The 25,473-nt window shown below is 46.1% G+C and overlaps 1 protein-coding gene across 1 annotated transcript in view; it reads left to right on the top strand.

The window, feature by feature from the left end:
• The first annotated feature begins 22,398 nt into the window (after positions 1-22,398).
• The window catches only part of UST (uronyl 2-sulfotransferase), a 276,063-nt gene continuing 272,988 nt past the window's right edge, over positions 22,399-25,473 (top strand). Inside the window, exon 1 of the mRNA XM_024200172.2 lies at positions 22,399-22,766. Coding sequence (XP_024055940.1) covers positions 22,511-22,766 — 256 coding nt within the window. The 5' untranslated portion in view covers positions 22,399-22,510. The remainder of the gene's footprint in view (positions 22,767-25,473) is intronic.

Genomic DNA, 25,473 nt, shown 5'->3' with positions numbered 1-25,473 from the left:
TAGATTGGTACAATCTAAATACCTCAATTTCCTCATCTGTGAAAATGAGCACAATACTTTACTTCAGAGGAGTGCTGTGAGGCTTAATGTTTGTAAAGCACTTTGTTCTTACACAGTGCCTTTCATCTGGGGCTCTCTAATTATTATTGTAGTTCAATTCCCATTTCCCTCACCTGACTGTAGTAGGAGAGGATGTCACTTTCTATTAACTTTATTTAGCCACTGTTAGTATATTCATTCTCCTTTTGCTGAGGTGTAACCCATCCAACCTACACCAAACTACTCTGTTCCATGCCTTGGATCTTGCCCCAATCACTAAACTGCCTGGTATTGTATAAGGGGTAGCTAGACTAAAACAGTATAGGCACTGTCACCTTTTCTCCCTATCTTTGTTACCATTAAAGATATGAATGAGCCATTATCAGTAATATCACAAGAAAAAAATGCTGGAAATTGTCCTTCCCTTGCAAAGAGGTGATAATAAGTTACTACCTGCGATGGGGTGTTCACTCCATACTAGCCTGGAAAGGGTTACTGGAGCTGAATTGGGTCCAATTAACCAGACAGGCCACACCTGAGGGGAATTAGATGGCCTAAGTAACCCCCAGATTGCTTGATGGAGCCCAGCTGAGATGGAACAGGTGGAGCTAGTATAAAGTCAGGAAGCTGGCAGCAGAAAGGGGTTATAATGATGTTCTGGATGTTAGAGAAGGAAGACAGGAAATCCAGGAGGAGAGTAGAAACCTCAGGAGATCTAGGCCCTGAAGGAAGGGATTATCCAGAAAGGTGGTGGAGTACGAGCTTGAAAAAGGCAGAGTAGGGAAATGTTCAGGGAAACAGTAGTAAGGAGGGACATTGTAGACCTTAGCTGCTGATTAAAGGATTCCTGAGCTTGAACTCCAGAGTAGAGGGTGGGTCTGGATTCCCCCTCCAGCTGCTAGTGAAGTGGCATAGTCAAGGCAGTGGATTTAGAGATGCCTGGAATGGTTAATCCTGTGGGACTGGATATGCCCAGAAAGGGAAAACACACAGTGACCTGACTGGAGGGCCAAGCCATGAAGAAAGCCTGAGTCTCAGGGAGAGGGACAGCAGTGTGTGTGAATGATAAACAGAAGGGGTGTTGGACCTGGAAGGAGCTAATCCCCAGAGCATCCAGGAGGAGGTGCCCTAGTGGTGAGTGAACAGTGACACTACCCGTTGTTTAGGCATCACATGTAAATAGTGAAATTTTTAGAATATTGCTCTTTTTTGTAGGGTTTGAGACTAAGTTAAAAGAAATGAAGTATCTGTGAGCCAGGGATTTCTTGGTGCCCACTGGCAGAGGGCACAAGGGTGCATAAGATTACAGGAATCCCCTGGCTTTGGTATCCATATACTTGTTTGCCAAAGTGGGTCATGAAAGGTGTCTACTGAAAGTTTGTGTCACACGGTCCTTCTAATCACTGTGAAATATATCCACAAATATGTGAGGCGTTCAATATGTAAACTGAAAATCATGCTCTCAAGATGAGTTGGGATTTGTCACCAAAAGGTGATGATGTCTCCTGCCTGGGGGGAAAAAAAAAACATATCGACCATCCAGCTATATGTAGCTTGAGTATTGTATACTTCACAAAGGATGCCTGTTTACAGACTGAGCAAAATTCTAATCAAGAGATTGCAAAGTCTCTGAGGAAGATTTTTGACATGAAAAAACAAGCAGCAAGGGTTACTCTTTTTACAAGTGAAGACAATGGATTGCTGGAACTATATCTAGGGTACTGAGAGACACCTAGGTATCCTCCCTCGAGGAGAGAAGTGGCCAGCTGGCCTATCTCTTCAATGGAGAAGCACAGTTGGTCTGGCTGCTTAAGACGGGGTGAACTAAACTGTCCTGGAAATTGAGTTTAGGCCCTAGAAAGTATGTTGTTTTATTTTATACGTAACCCTTTATTTCCATTAATCCTACTAGTTTCTTTTTATTGTCTGTTCTTTGTAAAGTAAATATTTTACTTGTTTTTGCTATAAACAAATCTAAGTGCTGTATGTTGAGCAGAGTGGTGATCCTGAGGTGAAACTTGTAAGCTAGTGTATACTAATCCTTTGGAAGCAATGGATGAGGAAATTTTGTGGAACAGGGGCTAACCACTCCAGGGGATGTTAAGGAATGAGTGCCTATCGCTAACCTGAAAATGGACAGCAGAACCTGCCTGGACTGAGGAGGGAGTACTTGTGTGCCCATGGCCAGTGCGATGGAGCCAGAGCTAACCCCAGGTACAGAAAAAGCTTTCCCAGGGGTGAAAGTAACTTAAAGGACTTACCGGTACGCCAGAGTCCTGAGCGGGGGCGAGGCCTCAACCAGAAGAGGCGTGGCCTCAACCGGAAGACATGGGGCCTTTAAATCATCCCCGGAGCTACCAGCTGCAGAGGTGGCTGGGAGTCCTGGGGCTAAGGGGCAATTTAAAGGGCCCGGAGCTCTGGCTACCGCAGCAGAGCTCCGGGCCCTTTAAAGCGCCGCCGTAGCCCTGCTGCCGCTACCCGGGGGCTCCGGCAGCCAGGCTCGGGTGGTGCTTTAAAGGGCCCGGGGCTCCCCGCAGCGGCAGGAGCCCCGGGCCCTTTAAAGCGCCGCCCGAGCCCTGCGGCCTGAGCCCCAGGGTAGCAGTGGCAGGACTCTGTCGGCGCTTTAAAAGGCCCCCCGCAGCGGCAGGAGCCCTGGGCCCTTTAAATCGCTGCCTGAGCCCGGCTGCTGGAGCTAGGCTAGGTTGTGATCAGGGATCCAAAGAACTCCTTCATTCACTTGTAAATAATTCACCTGCACTTCCAGGCATCGGAGCAGGCACTAGGGTTGCTGGGGCTGCTGCTGCACCGCTTGGCTTTAAGTTGTTTCCATCAGATACAGGGTTTACAGTTTGATTCAATGGCTCTCCGCACCCCCACTATGCAAATTGTTCCAACACCTCTGCTTCCAGGTCTCACCACAAGTCTAGGACTGGACTGGTGAGTACAAGTAAGTAGGGCAAGATCTTTTGACCAGCTCATAAAATTTAACCATGACTCCTTTGAATTTGGCAGAATCCATTGTGTATATGTTATAAAAACACAGACTGATAACTTGAGGGAATTATGGTGAAATTTTGTAGATTGCTCCAGAAATTTTATTTTAATACCATCAGTGTGTTCATTTATTAAAATGTTTATACTAAATGTTACAGTAATACATACATTTAATGTACTGCTTTATCTTCCTTTTGTCTCTTCTCTCCATTCATTCTTTTATCCCCCTGAGAATCCTGATGTCTTTATTCCCTGTGTCTGTCTGCATTCAGTGCTCTTCCAACTAATCTTTTTCTCTTGTGATGGTTTCGTGCCCTCTAGCTTCTGTTCTTCCAGAAGACTACCTCTGTCCCCTCAATACTAACTTCTTTCAGCTTCCCTTTTTCTCTTCCCCCATCGATACTACTTCTCTCATTCTCTTTCCTATACGATCCCCCTCAAGCTCTCCCTTCTTTCTCCACTTCCTGCCCACACCCCTTGCTCACTCTGCAACTAAAACACCCAATGTTAGTCATGCACTCACCTGTCTTAATTACCTTTTAATGCGCTATCTCCCTATAAACACACTCTTCCTCCCTCTTTCCCATTTTGCATCCACTATTCACTAGAATTGTCTTGTCTTCTGGGTCTCTCAACAATCCCTTCCCATTGTAGGGCTCTCGGAGCTCATACTTTCTTGCTCTCTCATCCCCAACATACCCCCTGCTGGACTCCAGCCCCCCTCCCCTTCTGGATCTCTCAGGCCAGCTTGTAGTTCCCCTTTGGATCTACTGCCTCTCCTCCTTCTGGGTTTTCTGTGCACCCCTTCCCCCCCTCTGTGTATGTGCATGTGTTCCTTTACAGGTTTCTCATTGCTTTCCCCTGCATTCACACACACTCTCTTCTTCCAGTAACTGCAGGGAAAAATAGAACAGGGACTTGGCTTGGGAGGCACCTCTAATCTGCCTCCCAGTGCGGGGGCCGATTCGACGGGGTCCTGACGGGGCCCCGGCAGGGATGACTCACCCGGCAGCGCTCCAGGTCTTCCGCGGCACTGAAGGACCTACCGCCGAAGACCCAGGAGGGAACCGCCCGGTGAGTACATCCCTCCCCCCTCATCCGACCCCCACCCGTGTCCTGCCCCCGACTGCCCCGCCTCAAAAACCACAACCCATCAACCCCCTCCCTGCTGCTTGTCCCCTGACCACTCCTTCCCAAGACCCCCCGCACTAACTGCCCCCCAGGACCTCACCCCCCCTACCCAATTTGCCCTGCTCCCTGTCCCCTGACTGCCCCGACCTCATCCACCACCACCCCAACAGACCCCCGGAACTCCCATGCCTACCCAACCGCCCCCCATCCCCTGACTGCCCCCCCCCCAGAACCTCTGCCCAATCCAACCCCCCCTCCCACCCGCTCCCTGTCCCTGGGACTCCCTGCCCCGCCTTATACAACCCACCCCCTCTTACCATGCCGCTTACCCCCGCCAGAGCCGCGGCTGGGGTTGCTGAGCTGGCCGGAGCCGCCGGGCCGGGCTGGGCCGCGCCGCGCCTCCCTGGAGCCCTCCTCGTGCCCCCCGCCCTAGCTTACCTGCCGCTTCTTGTTTCCAGGCTTCCCACATGAATATCTGATTCGCGGGAAGCAGGGGAGGGGGAGGAGAAGGGGGGGCGGAGCGTTTGGGGAGGAGGGGGAGGTGAGCTGGGGCCAGGGGTGGGGCGGACAGCTGCCGCGGGGCCCTCTTAGGCGCGGGGCCCGATTCGGTAGAATCGGCCTAAGGCCGACCCTGCTCCCAGTCCCCATAGCACTCTTCTAGGGTAGACTGGAAAAGAGAAGACTGAGAGGAGACACGATAACAGTTTTCAGGTACATAAGATTGTTACAAGGAGGAGGGAGAAAAATTGTTCTTTAACCTCTGAGGATAGGACAAGAAGCAATGGGCTTAAATTGCAGCAAGGGCAGTTTAGGTTACACATTAGGAGAAACTTCCTGTCAGGGTGGCTAAGCACTGGAATAAATTGCCTAGGAAGGTTGGGGAATCTCTGTCATTGGTGATTAAGAGCAGGTTAGACAAACACCAGTCAGGTATGGTCTAGATTGGGGGGGGGGGGGCAAACTTTTTGGCCTGAGGGCCGCGTCGGGTTTTGGAAATTGCATGGAGGGCTGGTTAGGGGAGGGTGGTATGGCATGGCCCCCACCTCCTATCTCCCCCCTCCTCCCTGCTTCTGGCCTCCCGGACTCCTGGCCCATCCAAACCCCCCTGTTCCCTGACTGCCCCCCTGGGACTCCTGCCCCATCCACCCCCTGCTCCCTGTCCCCTGACCCTCCCCCGGAACCCCTGCCTCTGACTACCCTGTGCTGCCCCATCCAACCCCTCCTCTCATTCCTGACTGCTCCCCTGGGACCCCTGCCCCCATTCAACCCCTGTTCCCAACCCCTATCCACACCCCTGCCCCCTGACCATCACCCCAAACTCCCCTGCCCTCTATCCAACGCCCCCCTTCCTCCTGCCCCACGCTCCCTGCCCCCTTACCGTGCTGCTTGGAGCACCGGTGGCTGGCGGTGCTGCAGCCGCGCTGCCCAGTTGGAGCCAGTCGCCCAGCACAGAGACCGGGTCAGGCCGGGCTCTGCAGCTGCACTGCCCCAGGAGCTCACAGCCCCGCCACCCAGAGCATTGCGCCGGTGGCGCAGTGAGCTGAGGCTGCGGGGGAGGGGGAACAGCAGGGGAGGGACTGGGGGCGAGCCTCCTGGGTGAGGAGCTGAGGGGCTGGGCAGGAGGATACCATGGGCCAGACGTGGCCTGCGGGCCGTGGTTTGTCTGTCTCTGGTCTAGATAATACTTACTCCTGCCTGCAGTGCAGGGGACTGGACTAGATGACCTCTCTAGGTCCCGTCCAGTCCTATGATTCTATGACAGGAGGAGCAAGTGCAGCAGAAGCTTTTCTTCCTTTCTACAGCCCACGTGTAGGGCTTCTGATTTTTTTGGTTTTAACTGATAAATACTGATAGACTACCCTAATCCAAAATAAAATCATAATAAAAATGGGTGTTTACCTAATAAAGATGGAAAACAGCAGAAATAGATACTTGTATCTAAAAGGACTTGTCTACACCATGGAGTAATGTGCACTACAGGGCTGTGACTCTTTAACAGCACTAATGTGTTGTGCATTAATTAATCCAGGGAGACCCTGCTGGGCACACTACAGGCTTCCTCCTGCACTTTAACACAGTGCTGTTTCAAACAGCACTGTGTTACACTACAGCACACTAGGGAACATTACAAAGATCCCTCATTACAGTAGATACTAGTGTATTTTAATACATTAATTACAGTATATACAAAGAGCCCTGGAAAACTCCAATGTTTAGACAGCTGCATAAAACTCAATAATTGCTGCTAAAAACCTCAAAAAATGAAAATACCCCCCCAAAGCCCTATGGGTGGGAGGAGCTTAGCAGGGGGCCAGGAGAAAGGGGCTGAAGAGTGTCATTGAGGGGAAAGCTGTTTCCCACCTATCTTTTAAAGATTAAAGATCGGGAGGGCTCAGCCTTTGACCCTCCTGCTGCTAATGTAAGCAGGTTAACATGTGGCTGACAGTGTGGAGCCTGGGCCATTGATGCAGAGCATCAAAATGATCACAAACCTCACACCTTCAGAATGAAATGTAAAAGACATCTCCGTAAACCTAGCTACCCCACAATAGCCATGTACTCAAATAATCTCCTCCTCTTGGCATAAGAGAAACTGAGATTTGATGGGTTTCTTTTAAAATATGTAAGATGTTCAGATACTGTGGGGATGAGCCTGGTCTAAAAATCTAGATGGATAGAATGGATTTACCAAGCAGTATGTGGAGATCCTTGCAGTCCTGGTGTGAGGGAAGGTGACATAAGGTAAAATTTTCAAAAGCGCAGAGAAGCTTTGCAGGAGCTGGAATTACGGGTGCTACCACACCCCTTGGCTTGAAGTGGTTTCCATCATTGTCAGGGTTCCCTTCCAACTCTGAACTCTGGGGTACAGATGTGGGGACCCGCATGAAAGACGCCCTAAGCTTATTTCTACCAGCTTAGGTTAAAACTTCCCCAAGGCACAAATTCTTCCTTGTCCTTGGACGGTATCGCTGCCACCACCAAATGAGTTAGACAAAGATTCAGGAAAAGGACCACTTGGAGTTCCTGTTTCCCCAAAATATCCCCCCAAACCCCTTCACCCCCTTTCCTGGGGAGACTTGAGAATAATATACCAACCAAATAGGTGAACAAGGTGAGCACTGTCCAGACCCTTGGGTTTTTAGGGCACTAAAAACCAATCAGGTTCTTAAAAGCAGAACTTTATTATAAAGAAAAAAAAGTAAAAGAAGCACCTCTGTAAAATCAGGATGGAAGGTAATTTTACAGGGTAATAAGATTTAAAACACAGAGGATTCCCCTTTAGGCAAAACTTCAAAGTTACAAAAAACAGGAACCTCCCTCTTAGCATAGGGAAAATTCACAAGCTAAAACAAAAGATAAGCTAACGCATTTTCTTGCTATTACTTACAATTTTTGTAATCTTGGATGCTTATTTCAGGTAGGGTTTTAGGAGATGGTTTTTCCTGCCCTGGTCCCTCTCTGTCCCGGAGAGAACAACAAAGAGAGCACAAACAAAACCTCTGCCTCACAGATTTGAAAGTACACCTCTACCCTGATATAACGCGACCCGATATAACACTATTTCGGATATAACACGGTAAAGCAGCGCTCGGGGGGGCGGGGGGAGGGCTGCGCACTCTGGTGGATCAAAGAAAGTTCGATATAATGCAGTTTCACCTATAACGCGGTAAGATTTTTTTTTTGGCTCCCCAGGACAGCGTTATATTGGGGTAGAGGTGTATCTTCTTCCTTTATTGGTCCTTTTGGTCAGGTGCCAACCAGGTTATTTGAGCTTCTTAACCTTTACAAGTAAAGGAGGGATTTTATGCTACCCTTAGCTGTATGACAATCATATACAGGGTTTACAGTTTGGTTCAATGGCTCTCAGCACCCTTTGCCTTGCCTTCAGGTGACTTCCAGCTCTGTCCAGAAGCTCTGATTGGCTGCTTTTTTCTGGGGGGGAGGGAGCGGGAGGCTGATCCCATTCTCACCGAAGGGGAGGAGGGAGCAGAAAGAGACCAGTAGCTCAGGATAGCTCTGCTCCCTCCCATCTGTGAACAATGAGTTGGCTCCTCTCTCCTCTTCCCCCTCACTCCCACCAATCCTGCAACAACAGAACTGGCCAGGGAAGAAGAAGGGCCCCATAGAGTTGCACCCTCAGGCTTAGGAAAAAGGGGGATCAAGAGCCCCTGCATACAAAACAGGGAGAAGTCCACAGGCAGGGGAAAAACCTCGGGGTTATTCTGACTCTGAGGACAAAATGAGTTTTGGGACAATATAAAGGGAAGCAAAAAGCCATTTTGGCATCCATAACTTAGGGGGGAAAGAGAACATCACCCTCTGATTTTGTGAACAGTGGATCCTCCTGCCAGAAGGGCTGGAGATGCTGGTAGTTTGATGTCAGTGAGAAAGCTGCTTAGGCAAAGATTGTAGCTTGCCAACATTGAAGTCTTGGACACTAAAAGCCTGTTTTGTTTTGTTTTGTTTCTGTTATCTCTGGTTAGTATCCTTTAAATCTCTGTTCTTTAATAAACTTATTCTTAGTTTTACAATAAACTATCTCCGTGCTGTATATGAAGGTGAAGAGTGTGTCCTCAGTGAGCTAGCAAGCTGGTGTCTTCTGGCTCTTTGGAAACAGTGGATTTAATAATTTCGGAGTGTCCAGTGAGAGACATCTCTGGGGAACTCGGGAACAGGGATTCACTGAATGTTACCTGCAAGGCAAGGTTAAGACAAGCAGAGTCTGTGTTTTCTGGCAAGGTGGACAGGCTGGTGAGGCAGGGAGCTGACACCAAAGTTTCTCTTGCTGAGCCAGAGAGATAATACAATCTCTAATGGTTTGGGTGCCCCAGGAGAGCATGTCACAATTATTGTTGCTACTGTAGCAGCTTTTGTCGGTTTCTTCTGGTTTGAGACTGTTCTTCTCTGCATGTATGTAATTATTCCTTTTGTGCACAGTTATGCAGCCTGCATGAAAGTGCAAACATCAGGCAGTCTTTCCTGGGTGTCTGCCTAAACAGCACTATTCATAGGGTTGCCACTTTTGGATGGATGTATTCCTGGAGGCTTTATCACATGACATAATCTTTAATAAAGATTAATCTTTATATTCCTTGAGACTCCAGGACAATCCTGGAGGGTTGGCAACCCTAACTATGCAAGACCCCCAAAGTCTGTTCAATCGGTAATTTAAGTGTTGCTTCTGCAGCTGTTGTTTTTAAGTAACCCCCAATTCAACTCTTCTGTGTTCTTTGGAATCACAATAATGCTAAGGGAGAAGTATTAGAAATCAGAGTGTATTGGTATGTTTTAATATTCAGTAAGGACAATATATCCGTATGGACTAGCTAGAGTTTAAATTAGGAGATTCTCTCCATCTTGCTGCCATTCTTACCTTTAGGCCATGTCTACACTAGCGAGCTTACAGCGGCACAGCTCTACTGATGCAGCTGTGGTTCAGTAAGTTCTCTCGTATAACTGCTCTATGCCGATAGGAGAGGGCTCTCCCGTCAACGTAATTAAACCACCCCAATGAGCAGTGGTAGCAACTCTCCCACCTACATAACCTGTGCACACTACCACTTGTGCCAGGGAAACTTCTGCCGACATAAGTGGTAGTGTAGACATGCCTTAGTGTCAGCTCATCTGTCTCTTTGAAAATGTGCTGGTAGTGCAGTAGAAGGGAGTTCCCACTTCTGAGTTTACAATTATGTAAATATTTTACATTTTGGCAAGGGGGCTGTGAAACACTTTTTGGGGGGGATTTCCCAGACCTGCTGTAAATCATAAGTATTGCACTGTGCACAGAGGTACAGAAGATAGACATATTCTAAGCATTTTATCATCCTGATTAACTTCCATCTAATTCATACATTTCAAGTTGGAATGTCGGTGTCCATTTTTGCACCCATTTAGCATGCTTGATTGATTTGTGCGTTCGGTTGCAGAACTCACGTGCAAATGCAAGGAGCATTTTGACTCTTTATACATATGATGGGTCCTCTGTATGTACAGCTGCAGTAACTGCACACTCAGTTACGCAACTTAGGCACACACAGAAACATGTGAGACTTGGGCCTCAATTGTATGGCTTAATTTTCAGAAAGTTAACTGAAAACAGGGAAGTGAAGACCATGGGAGAGAATTGTATATTTCTGTGAATATTATGTGTACCTCCATTTACCTTTTTGTTGTTATGCTATTTGCTAAAAGGCTGACTTCTGCAGGAGCTCACTCCACACATCCCACGAAGGCAAACAATGGCTTCAGATAGCCTGCCAGTCAACCATTTACCTACACTGACTAAATGACTTGACTGTTCTGTGTGGTGGTATACTACCCTCTGGTGTGCTCACTAGACAAGTTTAGCAAGGGGAAAAGATCCCCACATTTGGACACAGAACAAAGGGACCTGCCTGACTTTAAAAAGACACACTCCCTGAAGCTCAGGTGAGACCGGGAACACAGAGACAGCATCTGCAGGGAAGGAAGCAGACTGAAAATCCAGTGCCCAGAGGTAGGGTACCTGGTATGAATTGGGCCTGTCTAAATTTTGAGGGTAATGCTAAGTTTAAGTAAGACATATGCATGTAGGCCCTTTTCTCTGATTATCTATCCATAGGAACATAGCAAATAAATAATACTTTGTTCTGAAGAAACTGTTCAACTTCTGAGTAATTAATTTCCAAAGGGAAGTCTCTTGGCCAAACCTACCTGCTGAAGAAACATGGTGCAGCAGTCCAGGGAAACCCAGTTGGTAAACAGGAATGCTGCAGCCTGGGGACCTGGTCAAGGAGAGTGGGAAAATTGATGGATGCCACCTAGAGAAAAGTGCAGGGGAAGTTCCTGTCAGTTGAAAGAGTGCACTAGAGAGACTTACCAGGGGCCAAAGGTACATCTTTCTCTGTAACCTAACAAAATTTATAAGACAAAAACTTTATAAAACCATCATGCTAATTATGACAATCAAGGAAGAATAAAAATACAAATTTCTTAAATTATTCTTTGAGTGAAATTCATTCCTCTGCAGAGATCCAGCACAAGGCTTATGTGCCACTCAAGCCCTATTTTGAGGGCTTAAGTAGATGCATAGGCCTGGTGCTGGTCCTCTGTCCGGGGTGAATTTTGCTGTGAAAGAAGTGGGGGGAAAAAGAAAACGCAGAATATACTTAAACTTACAATAAGTTAAGGCATGCAGCCTGTATCAATGCAAACATATGGAGGAATTTGGTTTATTGTTTTGATATGACCTATAAAGAGCAAAACTAAAAACAAAAAAAACACAGATACTTGAAAGAAACATTAACTATTGTACTGCAGTTTTCAGTGGGAGCTAAAATAGTTTTGGTTCTGCTTGTGTTGCCTTAAAAAAAAAAAAAAAAAAAAAAAAAAAAAGGCAGGGTGGGGGAGACTTACCTTTTGAGAGAAACCACTGTAAATGAAATGGCCATAGTGCAGGGGTGAACAAACTATGGCCCGAGGGATGCATCCGGCCCTTCAGATGTTTTAATCTGGCCCTCGCGCTCCTGCCAGGGAGCGGGGTTGCGGGCTTGCCCCACTCCACGTGTCCCGTGGCTCCCGGAAGTAGCAGCATGTCCCCACTCCGGCTCCTATGCATAGTGGCAGACAGGGCTCTGCATGCTGCCCTTGCCCCAAGCCCCACCCCCGCAGCTCCCATTGGCCGGGGGGAAAAAAAATTTAATGGAGATATCCCATCTCCTAGAACTGGAAGGGACCTTGAAAGGTCATTGAGTCCAGCCCCCTGCCTTCACTAGCAGGACCAAGTACTGATTTTGCCCCAGATCCCTAAGTGGCCCCCTCAAGGATTGAACTTGCAACCAATGAACCGCCTGGCTGCACCTCTGCATAGGAGCTGGAGAAGTGACATGCCGCTGCTTCCAGGAGCTGCTTGAGGTAAGCGCTGCCCAGATCCTGCACTCCTGACCCCCTCCTGTGCCCCAACCCCCTGACCCAGCCCTGATCCCCCTCCTGCCCTCTGAACCCCTGGGTCAGAGCCTGGAGCACTCTCCTTCACCCCCAAACCTCATCCCCAGCTGGAACCCTCAACCCCTTGCCCCAGCCCAGAGCCCCCTCCTGCACCCTGAACTCATTTCTACCCCAACCCCCAATTTCATGAGCATTCATGGCCCACCATACAATTTCCATACCCAGATGTGGCCCTCGGGCCAAAAAGTTTGCCCACCCCTGCCATAATGCCTGCCTTTACCTTGGTGCTGGATTAAAGATTGGCATAGCTAAATCTGTAGCACAGATGTATTCCCACCAAAACAGCAAGTGTCAATGCTGAGTGAAGCACAAAGCTGGGAAGATTAAAAGAGAGAGACAAAGATAGCAATAACAACTAACCCAGAACCAGTTGTATTTTGTAAAGCAATAAAAACTAGGTTAGATCATAATGGTCCCTTCTTGCCTTAAAATCTGTTTTACCAGACTGTTGTGACCAAGAACCAGTACAGTAAATAAATATTTACTTTTCTACAGGAATTCTGCTGTCTGAAACTCACCATCCCAGCAGCTGGTAACGCTTAAAGCAATTCATAGTTTTGCTCCAAGTGTGTGACTCTAGACAGAAGCTGAAGAAAAATCAAAGTGGTAAAAGAGAGCCTTGCATGTTGAGTAAAAAGTATAATTAATTGAACAAGGGTCCTTGGATTTATTTATTCTATTACATCTAAACAAATGCTATCATTTCTCTACTTACAAATGTTTTCCATTGTTTGCATGTAAACATTCACGAATGTTTATGCTAATTGTATTGCCTATTTGTTTCATTTTGCATAACTCATTCTTTTTTGCTTTAGAGTTTGAGTAATTATTAAATTGTTTCCTAAATCAGCAGGCATTTTTGTTAACATCTTCTTCCAGATGTGTGTCAGTTTGTATGGATTTAAAAAAAAAATATTTACTGTCTTTCAGAAATACGGCTGGTAAAGGTTACAATTTAGGGTGGCAAAAATGTAGTTTCTAAGTCCTAACCTATATAAGCTACTTTACATATTATACGTTGGAATGGTGATGTGAAATTGTATGGATCACAACACTGAAATAGTTCAAAGGAAAATAAATTCCTACTGAGTTAAAAATAAAAAATGCCATATTACTATATGAGACCAGATCCTGAGTTTTACACTGACAGAACTCCCTAATCTTATCTTTTAAAACCAAAAATGGAATTAGTTACAATATAAAAACATTCAGTAGTTGGGGGAGCAACTTGAGCAATTTAGGCACCTAACTGCTATTGATCCTAATTGGAGTTAGGAGTCTAACTCACTTAGGCTCCTAGTGGAATTTTCCAAAGTTCCTATCTCCATCGTTAGGTACCTAAATATCTCTGAAAATCTGGATCATAGGTTACATAGTATTGTAGGGGGAGATTTTGGCAAACCAGTAAAGTGCCTGAAACCACTATGGCTTATTGCTAAAAGCAGCCAAGTTAGCAGGCCATAAGTGGCCATGTAGCAAACTCAGCTTGACCAAGGCAGGAGGGGAGGGGAAGGGAGGGAGTTTTGGGTGCCACAGAAAGGGCAGCTTGACCCCGCGTCGTTCCTGATAAGAATTGTGTTGAAGTTGCTGATACATGCATTTTAGAAGAGCAGGAATGTCTATTGGGGTCTCAAGGCTGCAAACTCTGGGAAAACCCCACACCTGGTTAATCCAATAATCAGAAGGAAGCCTCTTGCTTGACCATTGAAACTACTTGCTTAACAAGTTTCCTTTTAAGAGACATGGCATTCTATTACTAATGTATAAATAAGGGGGAAAAGTTTGAGGTAGTGGGACTCTTCAGGACTGGACTCTCCCTCTGGATGCATCTTGTGTTCCCCACCAGCACATGGCTGCCGCTGTGTCACTCGAGAGCCACACTCAGCTTCGGTAATTATCAAGGGTTGGGGGTGTTTTATTAACTTGTTGTGGACGTGTGTAAGTGCTTGAGACTAAGTTAAGTTTAGCTTTAAGTGAAAGCACTCTCGTGTTGTCCTGTTTGTGTCAGCCATCTATCGGTTGGACGGCCGTGTCTCCCCTGATTTATTTCCTGACACCACCTCACATAGAGTAAAAGTTACCAAGAGCTTTGGGTTGAAAGAATCCCAGGTAACAGTATTGTTTCATTCCCTGTCCAGATGAGTGCAGCTCATAGTACATCTGCTGTACAAATAATTACGCTTACACATTTTTTCTGGTAGTTGTCTCTAATACTCACTTAAAATGAGCTGTTCCTGCAAACAAACTCACTGACAAGAATCATATGGGAAAGTCAACACAAAGGAGGCATAAACAGAGTCCAATCAAATGGAGTGGGATTTTGGGGGTGAATATTCATGGGAGGGGAAAAAGTCATTTGTCTCCCCTTCAGATACCACATGTTTATATGGATGTTTCTCTCTCTCTCTCTCTCTCCTTTATTTTTTTTAATTTAAGTGAAACATTCTGAACCAGGTAAACTTAGCTATTGCTCTCACTGCCACAAAAGCTACAATTTAAGAAGGTGATTTTACATGAGTGGTAAGGGTAGAAATAATCTGCACTTTTCATAACTATGCTAATAAACAAATGAATGTTTTCTTAAGATGAACATTTATTAGGAGTCCACTCATCAAGATTGTTCCTACAGTCTTCTTGTTCTTTAACCTCTTCAGCCCTTGTGAATTGTACGCTCAACTCTAACTCAAGAAAATTAAAAACATAAGTATATTGTACTCCCCATTGCCTTGCATTCCCTACAGAGCACTGGTGTTAACTCCATGATACCAAAGTTGGGATTTCCAGTAAGTAGCTCACTGCTGGCCATAGTCATAATGCCAAGGACTAATATAAATAAATCCCTTTTAATAAATCCTAGTACTCTCTGGTGATGTTGATATAATGGGTTTGACATTAAAAGTAGCATTTTAATTAGTTGTGTATGACATCAACCAGCCGTCTGTCTGAAACAAATGCTGTAGATTCTGTCACTCACTTCCTTTCCTGAACTCTTCACTGCTACATTCTTCTCAGTGACAAATTCCTGAATTGTCCACTAAAAATTAAAACAAGTGAGCATAGGAGAGGTGGGATTCAGATTAAAGCAGAGGATGCAACATGTACTTTTAAATTTAAATTAAAGCTCAGAAGCTATGGAGCAACTTTATTTGATGTCCAGCAAATTATTGACTTACTGAATTATGCAAAGCAGTTTTTGCAAAGTGAAGTCTGCACTGTTGCTGACTAATATTTGGCTAGCCTGAGCACATGCGTTGTTCCAAAGAAAGTACAAGAGGCCCAATGCTGTAAACCCTCATTGATGCTTCTCCATGGAAGCTAAAGTATTTGGGCTAAATGCTATTGTTACACCATTAAAACCCCCTGACATCAATAAGGTTGCATGAATGAAACAGAGCAAACTACATCCCTTTGCAGTTTGCCTGCAATGATAAACAGTTTAGATGGGAGGGCATAAGAAACACAAACTGATGAATTAGCACTAATTCCCCCCCCCCCCCAAATCCTAACTAAAAAGCAACTTGACACCCAAAACAAGCATAGAATGCTTGGAATGTCCAATCATTGCTGGGTATGGGGATCCAACTCCATTTAGCAGGAAACATGTATCCTAAAAGTTGATGATAAAGAGGATCCACTCCATATGACATGTTTTAATAGTCTCTTTGAAAGCCCCAAGTAGCACCTAAAATACACATAGTGGATTATCACTATGACTATCTGGACCTTGACTCCATCCTAAAAGTAATTGCAACAAAGAATAATGATACACAAAGGAATTCTCATGTGTTTGTTTTTTCTCTCGGACGTCAGCTCACAGACTGCAAACGGGGAGCCTTGGCTTTACAAAACTTGATATTGTCAATGAGAATTTCCTCAATAAAGTCATGGAGTTAGTTACAATTATGTGGGGAAACCCTATGTTATCAATAAAGAAAAAATTTACAGTATGGGGTACAAAAATCAGCCAAAGAAAATGCAATCAATAATACAGAGCACAATGATCCAAACACTCGAAACTGCCTCTTTATAATCGCTCTGCTGCCTGTATGGTTTTGTTATATATATATGCTGAACATAACCTCTAAAAAGAGACCTAAACAGGCGATCCCCTTAACATTAGAAATGGGAACTAGGAATTCACACTACTCTCTCACTTCCCCCTACCTATATTGCAAACCCCTGATCTTTTCATCATACCCAGCCATGCTGCATAGTCTCTGAGCTACTGCATCTATGCACGCACGCTCCATAAAGCCCCATACAGCACACACCAACACAGATACACTATAAACACTGCAGATCAGCTTGATAGGCATCGCACAGTTTATAAAACACTTTGCAAATATTCTAAATGTCTCAGATTCACCTATAGATTCAGTGTTTATAGTCACACAATGCAGATTTATAGATATCAACTGAAACATAAGATCAGAAAACATTTTTATTATGATGCTCAGGCTACACCAGTAAATGGTTCCAATTTTTAAAAGTGACCACTGATGTTTAGTGTCACCATGTCTGGCTGTTCATCTTGAGGCACCTTTGGCCTGAATTTCAGTGGTGCTGGGCACCTGTGGCCCCATTTACTTCAGTTGGAGATGTGGGTGCTCAACACTCTGGAAAAATTGGATCCAGTTGTCTAAAGTTGGACACCAAAAACTTGAGACACCTAACATCCTTTGAAAAGTAGGGCTCAAACATTCAGAGCATTATAGGAGCTGCTGGTGTCATCTGTAGTTAAGGTTACCCAAAACCCATCGGCATAGAGCAGCTACACGCGAGTCCTTACAGTGGTGCAACTGCAGTGGTACAGCTGTGCCGCTGTAAGCTCTGTTGTGTAGACATAGCTTAGGTCTAGGAGCTGGGGGTTGGGAGTAGAAGGAAAAAAGAGTACTGTGATGGGGAAGACTGGAGAGGACAGAAGGAGTCCTGGGTAGAGGGTCTGTGCCCACTAGAGTACACTCCCACCAGATGACATGAAACCTAAGATTTTGGAATCTCACTTTTCTTCTTCTGTTAGCAAATATTTGTGAAACTCACTGGCAAAGTGTCCCGTCCTCCTCTAGTGCTGGTCCACAGGGAGAATGACAACCTACTACTACTATCTATTCCATTAGCTCAGGTGGCAGAGATCTATGCAATGGCTCTAAAGCAGAGGTGGGCAAACTACGGCCCACGGGACCGTTCCCCCTGGCCCCTGAGCTCCTGGCCCGGGAGGCTAGCCCCAGGCCACTCCCCTGCTGTTCCCTCTCCCCCTCAGCCTCAGCTCACTGCACCACTGGCGCAATGCTCTGGGCGGTGGGGCGGCAAGCTCCTGGGGCAGCGCAGCTGCAGAGCCCGGCCTGACCCGGTCTCTGTGCTGCGTGGCTGGCTCCAGCTGGTGTCATGGTGCAGCCGTGCCACCAGCCATCGGTACTCCAGGCAGCGCGGTAAGGGGGCAGGGAGTGGGGGGTTGGATAGAGGGCAGGGGAGTTCGGGGGGTGGTCAGGGGCCGGGGGGGTGTGGATAGGGGTCGGGGCAGTCAGAGGGCGGGGAACAGGGGGGTTGAATGGGGGCAGGGGTTCTGGGGACATTCAGGGAGAAGGGGTGGTTGGATGGGGCAGAGGTCCCAGGGGGAGCAGTCAGGAACGAGAGGAGGGGTTGGATGGGGCGGCTGGGGGCAGTCAGGGGTGCGGGTTCTGGGAGCGGTCAGGGGACAGGGAGATGGGGTGGTTGGATGTGGCAGGGGTTCCAGGGGGGCAGTCAGGAAGGAGAGAGGGTGTTGGATGGGGCAGTTAGGGGCAGGGGGAAAGTTAGGGGTGGAGGGTCCGGGGGTGGTCAGGGAGAAGGGGTGGTTGGATGGGACAGGGGTTCGGGGGGGGGGCAGTCAGGAAGGACAGGGGGGGTTGGATGGGGTATCGGGGGGCAGGGTGTCTGGGGGGGGTCAGGGGACAGGAAGCGGGGGGGGTGGATGGGGCAGAGGTCCGGGGGGGCCATCAGGGAATGGGGGGGTTGGATGGGGCAGGAGTCCCAGGGGGCCGTTAGGGGCGACATGCAGGGGTGGTCGGATAGGGGGTGGGGGCCGGGCCACGCCTGCCTGTTTGGGGAGGCACAGCCTCCCCTAACTGGCCCTCCATACAATTTCTGAAACCCGATGCGGCCCTCAGGCCAAAAAGTTTGCCCGCCCCTGATCTAAAGGCTACAACCTTACTGATGACACGTGGCTGTCAATGTGATTCTATATGATATTTTAAAAATCTAGTACATTACATTAAAAAATAACCACTATGTTAGAAGAATGTCAAGGTTGCAAAGCCAAGCACTCAAAAGTTAGGAAATGCCAGAATTAAGGTTGCCTGTGCAATCTTAGTTTGACCCCTTGTGAATATGCATTATAATAGAGTATTTTTAATTATATGATCACATGCTGGTTTTTAAAAGTTTGCACATGAAAGAATTCATTTTAGTTAATGTATACATCTAAAAATATTTGTTTTTATGTTTCACTAATAGATTTCTATTTCTTTTGTCTGTCCAGGGAATTTTTACTGTTACTTCTTAGGATTTAGGAAAGAACTTCCTCACCCATAGAGTATTCCCACTTAAATCTCTTCCATGGGATATGTCTGTATTTTCACCTTTTTCAAGAGCTTTTTCTAGAGATCAAAGACATTCTTTGCATCTAGAAAAATAAAGATTTATTGGTTCACCTTACAGATGTTGTCTTGTCATTATCTTCTCAAAGCATACATTTTCTCACTTTTTCAATGTAAGTGCATATCAGTTTCTCATTTGTAATACAAAATAGCACTCTAAATGTATTTACTTTCTATTAATCTTAAACCACTTTGTACATATTTAAGTAGTAAAAAAGATAAAACACACTTATGAGTTAAAGGTGGTAAACAGTAGGAAGTTGTAAAAACATTAACAATACTAAAATCAAGTTTGACTGATGCTTCATTAGATTATTTTAAAAAGTAAACAATGTCTTTAACATAAAATGAAGGTTGTAACTATATCATATTTAAATCAAGCAACATTTCTGTTTAAGGTGAATTGCTAAGCCAAAAAGGGGATTGCCCTTTACTATCTTGATGTATCAGCACTAGCTCAGTGTGGTAGCTTTGCCTTGCCGTTTAAAAAAAACCTATTATTTTGGTATTTTTTCTTTCATAAGAAATATAGGTGCTTGTTTAGTTCTCTTTGCTGCATGTTCTGGGTAAAATCTTTGGAGAACCTGAATATTTACATAACATGAGTCTGTAACTTCAATTGAGATCTTCTTATTCACACTATCTAAAGGGTATTATCCTGCAAATAATTAAGCATGTGATTAATTTTACTGAAGTAAGTAATCCCATCACCTGTTATATGTTTACAGGATCAGGCTCTATGGTCTTGTCTGCACTAGCAAAATTAGTTCCTATATTTAAGCAGCTACCAGGAACAGTACTAAGCCAATAGTACAGATGAGGCTCAAGTGTTTTTACAAGGTTTTCACCATAGGCGGCAAAAACATCTGAGCCTTGTCTACACAGCAGTACTGGCAGTTCCAAGTATTCAAAAATCACGAGTCAGCCTCCCCCGAAAATGATGAGAGGCTCAAATAATAATAATAATATTGGGATTATTTGTTTTGTTTTCTGATTGTTGGGTCACATTTTCCCACTTTTTCCTGAAAAACAATGATGGCTAGAAACTTGCTTAAAAAAAAAACCAAAAACCAAACCAAAACAAAAAAACCCTGAAAACTGAGATTCCTCATGTAATTCCATAGTTCCAGATGCCGAGGCTTCAATTAATCATGACCTTTCAACTTTCTATTAGTACTTACATCTTTGCTACCACTAGTGCAGCTGTAACATGGATGACAGCTGCTATAAATGGACACTAATTATTCTAATATAGACAAGGCCAAAGCTTGTCTTCACTAGAAAGTAGTACCACTTTAACTATGTCATTGTAGTTAAAGTGGGTCTACCTCTCCTAGTGAGGATGCAGTTATATTGGTAAAAGGGTACTTTATACTGGTATAGCTATTCCGGTACAGCAAAGAGACTAACTATAAATTATCTTTGCACTAATATAACTCATAGACTCATAGACTTTAAGGTCAGAAGGGACCATTATGATCATCTAGTCTGACCTCTCGCATGAATCAGGCCACAAAAGCTGACCCACCCACTCTTGGGATAATTCTCTCCCTTGACTCAGCTGTTGAAGTCCCCAAATCATGATTTAAAGACTTCAAGTCGCAGAGAATCCTCCAGCCAGCGACCCCTGCCTCATGCTGCGGAGGAAGGCGAAAAACCTCCAGGGCCTCTGCCAATCTACCCTGGAGGAAAATTCCTTCCCGACCCCAAATATGGCGATCAGTTGAACCCCGAGCATGCGAGCAAGATTCTCCAGCCAGACCCTCCGGAAAAAAGTTCTCTGTAGTAACTTTTAATATTCCATCATTGACCATTGTTACTAATTACCAGCGATGGCACGTTATTGACCTATTGACTAAAATCACGTTATCCCATCAAACCATCCCCTCCATAAACTTATCAAGCTTAATCTTAAAGCCAGAGAGGTCTTTCGCCCCCACTGTTTCCCTTGGAAGGCTGTTCCAGAACTTCACCCCTCTGATGGTTAGAAATCTTCGTCTAATTTCAAGCCTAAACTTCCCGACGGCCAGTTTATATCCATTTGTTCTCGTGTCCACATTAGTACTGAGCTGAAATAATTCCTCTCCCTCCCTGGTATTTATCCCTCTGATATATTTAAAGAGAGCAATCATATCCCCCCTCAGCCTTCTTTTGGTTAAGGTGAACAAACCGAGCTCCTCGAGTCTCCTTTCATATGACAGGTTTTCCATTCCTCGGATCATCCTAGTGGCCCTTCTCTGTACCCGTTCCAGTTTGTATTCATCCCTTTTAAACATGGGAGACCAGAACTGCACACAGTACTTCAAATGAGGTTTCACCAGTGCCTTGTATAACGGAACCAGCACCTCCTTATCCCTACTAGAAATACCTCGCCTAATGCATCCCAGGACCGCATTAGCTTTTTTCACGGCCACGTCACATTGCCGACTCATAGTCATCCTGCGATCAACCAGGACTCCGAGGTCCTTCTCCTCTTCCGTTACTTCCAACCGATGTGTCCCCAGCTTATAACTAAAATTCTTGTTAGTCATCCCTAAATGCATCACCTTACACTTCTCACTATTAACTATTAACTACATTAGTTAAAAAAAATCATACCCCTAACCAAAATAGTTCTACTGGTAAGACTGTTCAGTGTTCACCAGGCCTAAAAATCAGTTTATTCCCCTCAAGGGGGAAATGGGACTGTTGCAGCATTGTGTGCTAGCCTTAATCAGGCTCTCTGATGATCTTGCCAAAGGCCTCCCTCAGAGAGTTAGGTGAGGTCTGGATATGCCACCCAGGTCAGACAAGGAGATGATGGTGATCACAAAGGGGCAGAAAAAGAAAAACACAGTTGTTGTTGATGTTGCTTCCCATTTTACCCTTAATGAAATCCAAAGCACAAAAGGTTCCAGATGTTAGAAATTTGAAATTGAAGTACTAACTCCGGCCCTGCTGAAGATGTCCCAGGGGAGAGTCAGAGCAGGGGGGAAGCACAGGACATTGGAAAAGGTGGGGCCATCTAGTTCTAGTGCTACCTTGGAGGCAAGGTAGAGAAAGCAAGGAAGTCGGGTTGGAAACTGGGAACATAAGAAGGGTTTGGGAGGCAGCGGGGATTGGGACAAATTGAGGATGTGAACGGCAGGGGAATCAGCGTTGGAGGGAGCAGAAGGTTAGAGAAGCCAGCTGGTAGGTTGGGAAACAGAGGCAGGACCTCTAGTGGCGGGAGCTTCATCGCAGCTGTATTGCCCTGGCCTTACCCCACCCCTGAGCGCAATTCAGCGAGCGGGAGTGAGCGGCAGAGCCCCTAGGGGTCGCTGGCGTGGAAAGAGCAGGCCCCCGGCGCGGCTGGAGAAGGAGGGAGCGAGCGAGCCAGCGCAGAGCAGCAGAAGGTGGCTGGCGAGGAGCGGGCTCGGGGGCGCAGACAACTTCGCTGCGAGTTGGAGCCGGCAGCCCGCGGTGCCTGGGCTGTAACCTGACACCGGGGAGAGAGCAGCAGCGGAGCGGAGGAGGAAAGACGACCCCGAAAGGGGGTAGGATGGTGACCACCTCCGCCTAGCCGGACTCCGCGGCGGCGCCCGGGACTCGCGCTCCGAGCCGGGCTCGGGGCAGCAGGCCATGGGGAGGGGGCAGCTCGCTTGAGCTCCCGCTAACTTTCCCTCCGGGCGGGCGGAGCGGGGCAGGCGGATGGAGGCTGCGCTGTCCCCGGCGGGCTGTGTGACCAGGGGGCGGCGGCGGGGACGATGAAGAAGCAGCCGCAGCAGTACAGCAGCAGGGGCTGCCAGGAGCCCCGGCCACATGTGGCCCCCTCAGCTGGAGGGGGGCCCGGGCAGGGGGGTGCCTGGAGGAGGCGGCGGCCCCTCTCGCTGCTGCCTTTCCTCTCGCTCCGCGACTACGGCTTCTGCATGGCCGCCCTGCTGCTCTTCTGCCTGGGCTCCCTCTTCTACCAGCTCAACGGGGGACCCCCGCACTTTCTGCTGGACCTGAGACACTATCTAGGTAAGGGCGGCTGGCGGGAGAGAGGGGGTGAATGCTGCGTGGGGAGTCCCCTCCCCAGGGCTGGGAAGCTCGCGTGCCCGGTAGGCTCAGCCCCACTCACGGTGGGGACTTGTTGCAGCTCCTACTGCCTTGACGTGCCTCCCCTCCGTGGCGGCGGTAGGGGCAGGGGAGGATGGATGCCCTGCCGATCACCCGGCCGGATAAGCATCGCGGGGCACTGCCGAGCCCAGTGTGTGAGCGCGCGGAGAGCCAGGCTGAGCAAGGAGCAAGTGGCCCAGCGCACACGCTGTGCCAGGTTTGGCCCCCGTATTGCTTCGTCGCTCGCCAGCAAGGGATCAGAAATTGGTCCCAGCTGGAAAATCTAGCGGCGTCCACTGTGGTGCAGAGCTGCGATGCTGATCCAGGCCTGGCTAGTTTAATTCTCTAGTTCTCGAAGAACCGGGCTTGCGAAGATATTTTTCACTTTTGTTCAACCGTTCAAAAAGAGAGGCTCCTTTCTCGAGAGTGTCTTGACCCCGGATTTCCTTAGGTTCAAGGACTGCACCTTCCTAATCCGTATTCCTAATAGTGTTCATTCAGGCTGAATGTTTCTCCAAAGAATGTGAACCTCTCTCAGCTATGTGGCTAGGGGAAGCACAGGGGGTGAGGCTAAGCCTCTGGCTTCCTGAGTTGGAAAGAGGTGATTCCCTAGAAAAATAGACTTTTGGGTCGATGAGTGGAAGGAAAAGAAGTTTTGTGAAGAATTTGGGAAGTAAATGTGCAGGATTTTATATTCTGAGTTTGTGTAAGAGGCAGTGATGTATTGGTATAGTTCCCAAATAGAAGCTCAGTTTACACACAGCTGTGCTACTGGTGAGGAGTGCTTTTTGTAAATACCCATGAGTATGTGTTTAAAAAGCAGGGAGTAGGGGAAAGAATGATCAGAACGAACTTGCTGAGAAAATAGAGCTTTGACAAAAGGTAGAGGATAGTGCACTGGAGACTATTTCTAAAATTTGAAACTAAATTAAGGCCTATGATGGTCTTTTATCTTGCCTTTTAAAACTGTATGGAGAAAGGGTGTATAAATCTATATCTCCACCACTAATTTAGATTAGAACTTGGAATTGGAAGTGAAAACTACAGTTATTGCCCTCAGGATATAAAATGTGGAAGTTCAGGCATAACAAGTCATATATTTTCATATTTGTAGTACAGAAATACTAGGAGTTGTTTTACATTATAGAGGAGACAGGAATGAACAGGTATCTGAATAAATTTAATATCCTGTTTATTCATGATGGAATAGATTTGTCTGTTTCTGAAGTTTGAGTGAGATTTTTAGGTTCAAAGCTTCTTTTATCTTTGATTGTAATGTTCCTTAGCAGTTTGGCCATTAAATTGCCAGGCTTATATAAGCATTTTTGAAATTTGCAGATCTTTGTCTAAAACATTTTATGAAGAATGAAGTATAAAAAATACATTAATGATTTTTACCATAAGTGTTTCTATTGTTAGTATGTTGCTGATTTGATCTTTGTCCCTTATTAAAGACATCAGGAATAATTCAAATAAACTAAGCATTGTAGAAGGAGCCATTGATTTGCCCTCAGGAGGACCATATTCACTTTAAAACTAAAATACAAGAGTTGATGAGAAAGCTAACATGTTGTTCTTTGATAATAAATTAAAACAGAAATGATCTGACTAAAACTGAAAAGTTTTCAGGCCCACATTTTAAGTCACTAAGGCTTTGATTGTGCAGGTAGGCACACAGACAATTTCATGTGGTCTTGGTGATGTCAATGGAACTACTCACATGCAAAATCAAGATCAAGGGACACAATCAATTTTCAAACTGAAAATTCCAATCTGAAAATGTTGTAACAATCATTATTACAGGAAACAACTAAAGCTACTAGAACAGAAAAGGAATAGGGGACAAACATAGGTTTCTCTAGGTTTTGAATTTGTTTACTTAGTGCGTTTGACAGTGTTTTGCATAGTAAGTGTTATTGTTTCGTTGATCGGTTGCACTACTCAGGGGGGAGCTCATGGGCAGGCTTTTCCTCAGGCTCTGCAAGAGTGTTTGCAAGCAATACAGCCTACCAGAAATTGAAACTGAAAGTGAGACTGAAGAGGCAGCAGGCAGGTGTGTATTCAGAGAAATGGGAGGGTAGAGGCTGGGGATGGGCCTGATCAGGTTTTGTTTGGAATTAGGCCTGACCAAATGATTTTTTTTTTAAATGTCAAGATGTGCTATTTATTTGCCTATTTAAAAAAATATTAAGTTTGCCGGTAGCCATTAAACTTTTTTTATGGCAAAATTTCCTGCCATTTTTGGCTATAGCTTTCCCTTATTGAACTGTACACAGAGGGGAGAAAATATGTTTGAAAAAAAGCTGTGATGTCTTCCTGAGGGAGAAAGTGTCAATATGTGATAGTTCCTCTTTGCATAGCTATCTTTCCACTTCTACAAAATATGTTTGCAATGCTATGTGGGGAAAATGGGCAGAGCATGGTGGATGTGGAGCTGTGCTAAACACTATGGTTCCTCCCGTGTCAACCTCATGCTTGAATCAACTCAAAAGGGAAAACTAGAAAGCTAGCATTAACTCCTGTTTTACATTCTAGGCCTGATTCCAGTTTTATGTCAGTGTGACTCCATTGGGATAAAACTCAAGTAAAAAAATAGTGAATCACAACTTGTGATGTGACTTTACAGCTA

The sequence above is a fragment of the Terrapene carolina genome, unplaced genomic scaffold (genome assembly GCF_002925995.2).
Source record: "Terrapene carolina triunguis isolate 2854851 unplaced genomic scaffold, T_m_triunguis-2.0 Scaffold85, whole genome shotgun sequence".
Taxonomy (NCBI): Eukaryota; Metazoa; Chordata; order Testudines; family Emydidae; genus Terrapene; species Terrapene triunguis.
Note: the sequence above shows the minus strand (reverse complement) of the source record. Positions and strands in the feature narration are given on the sequence as shown.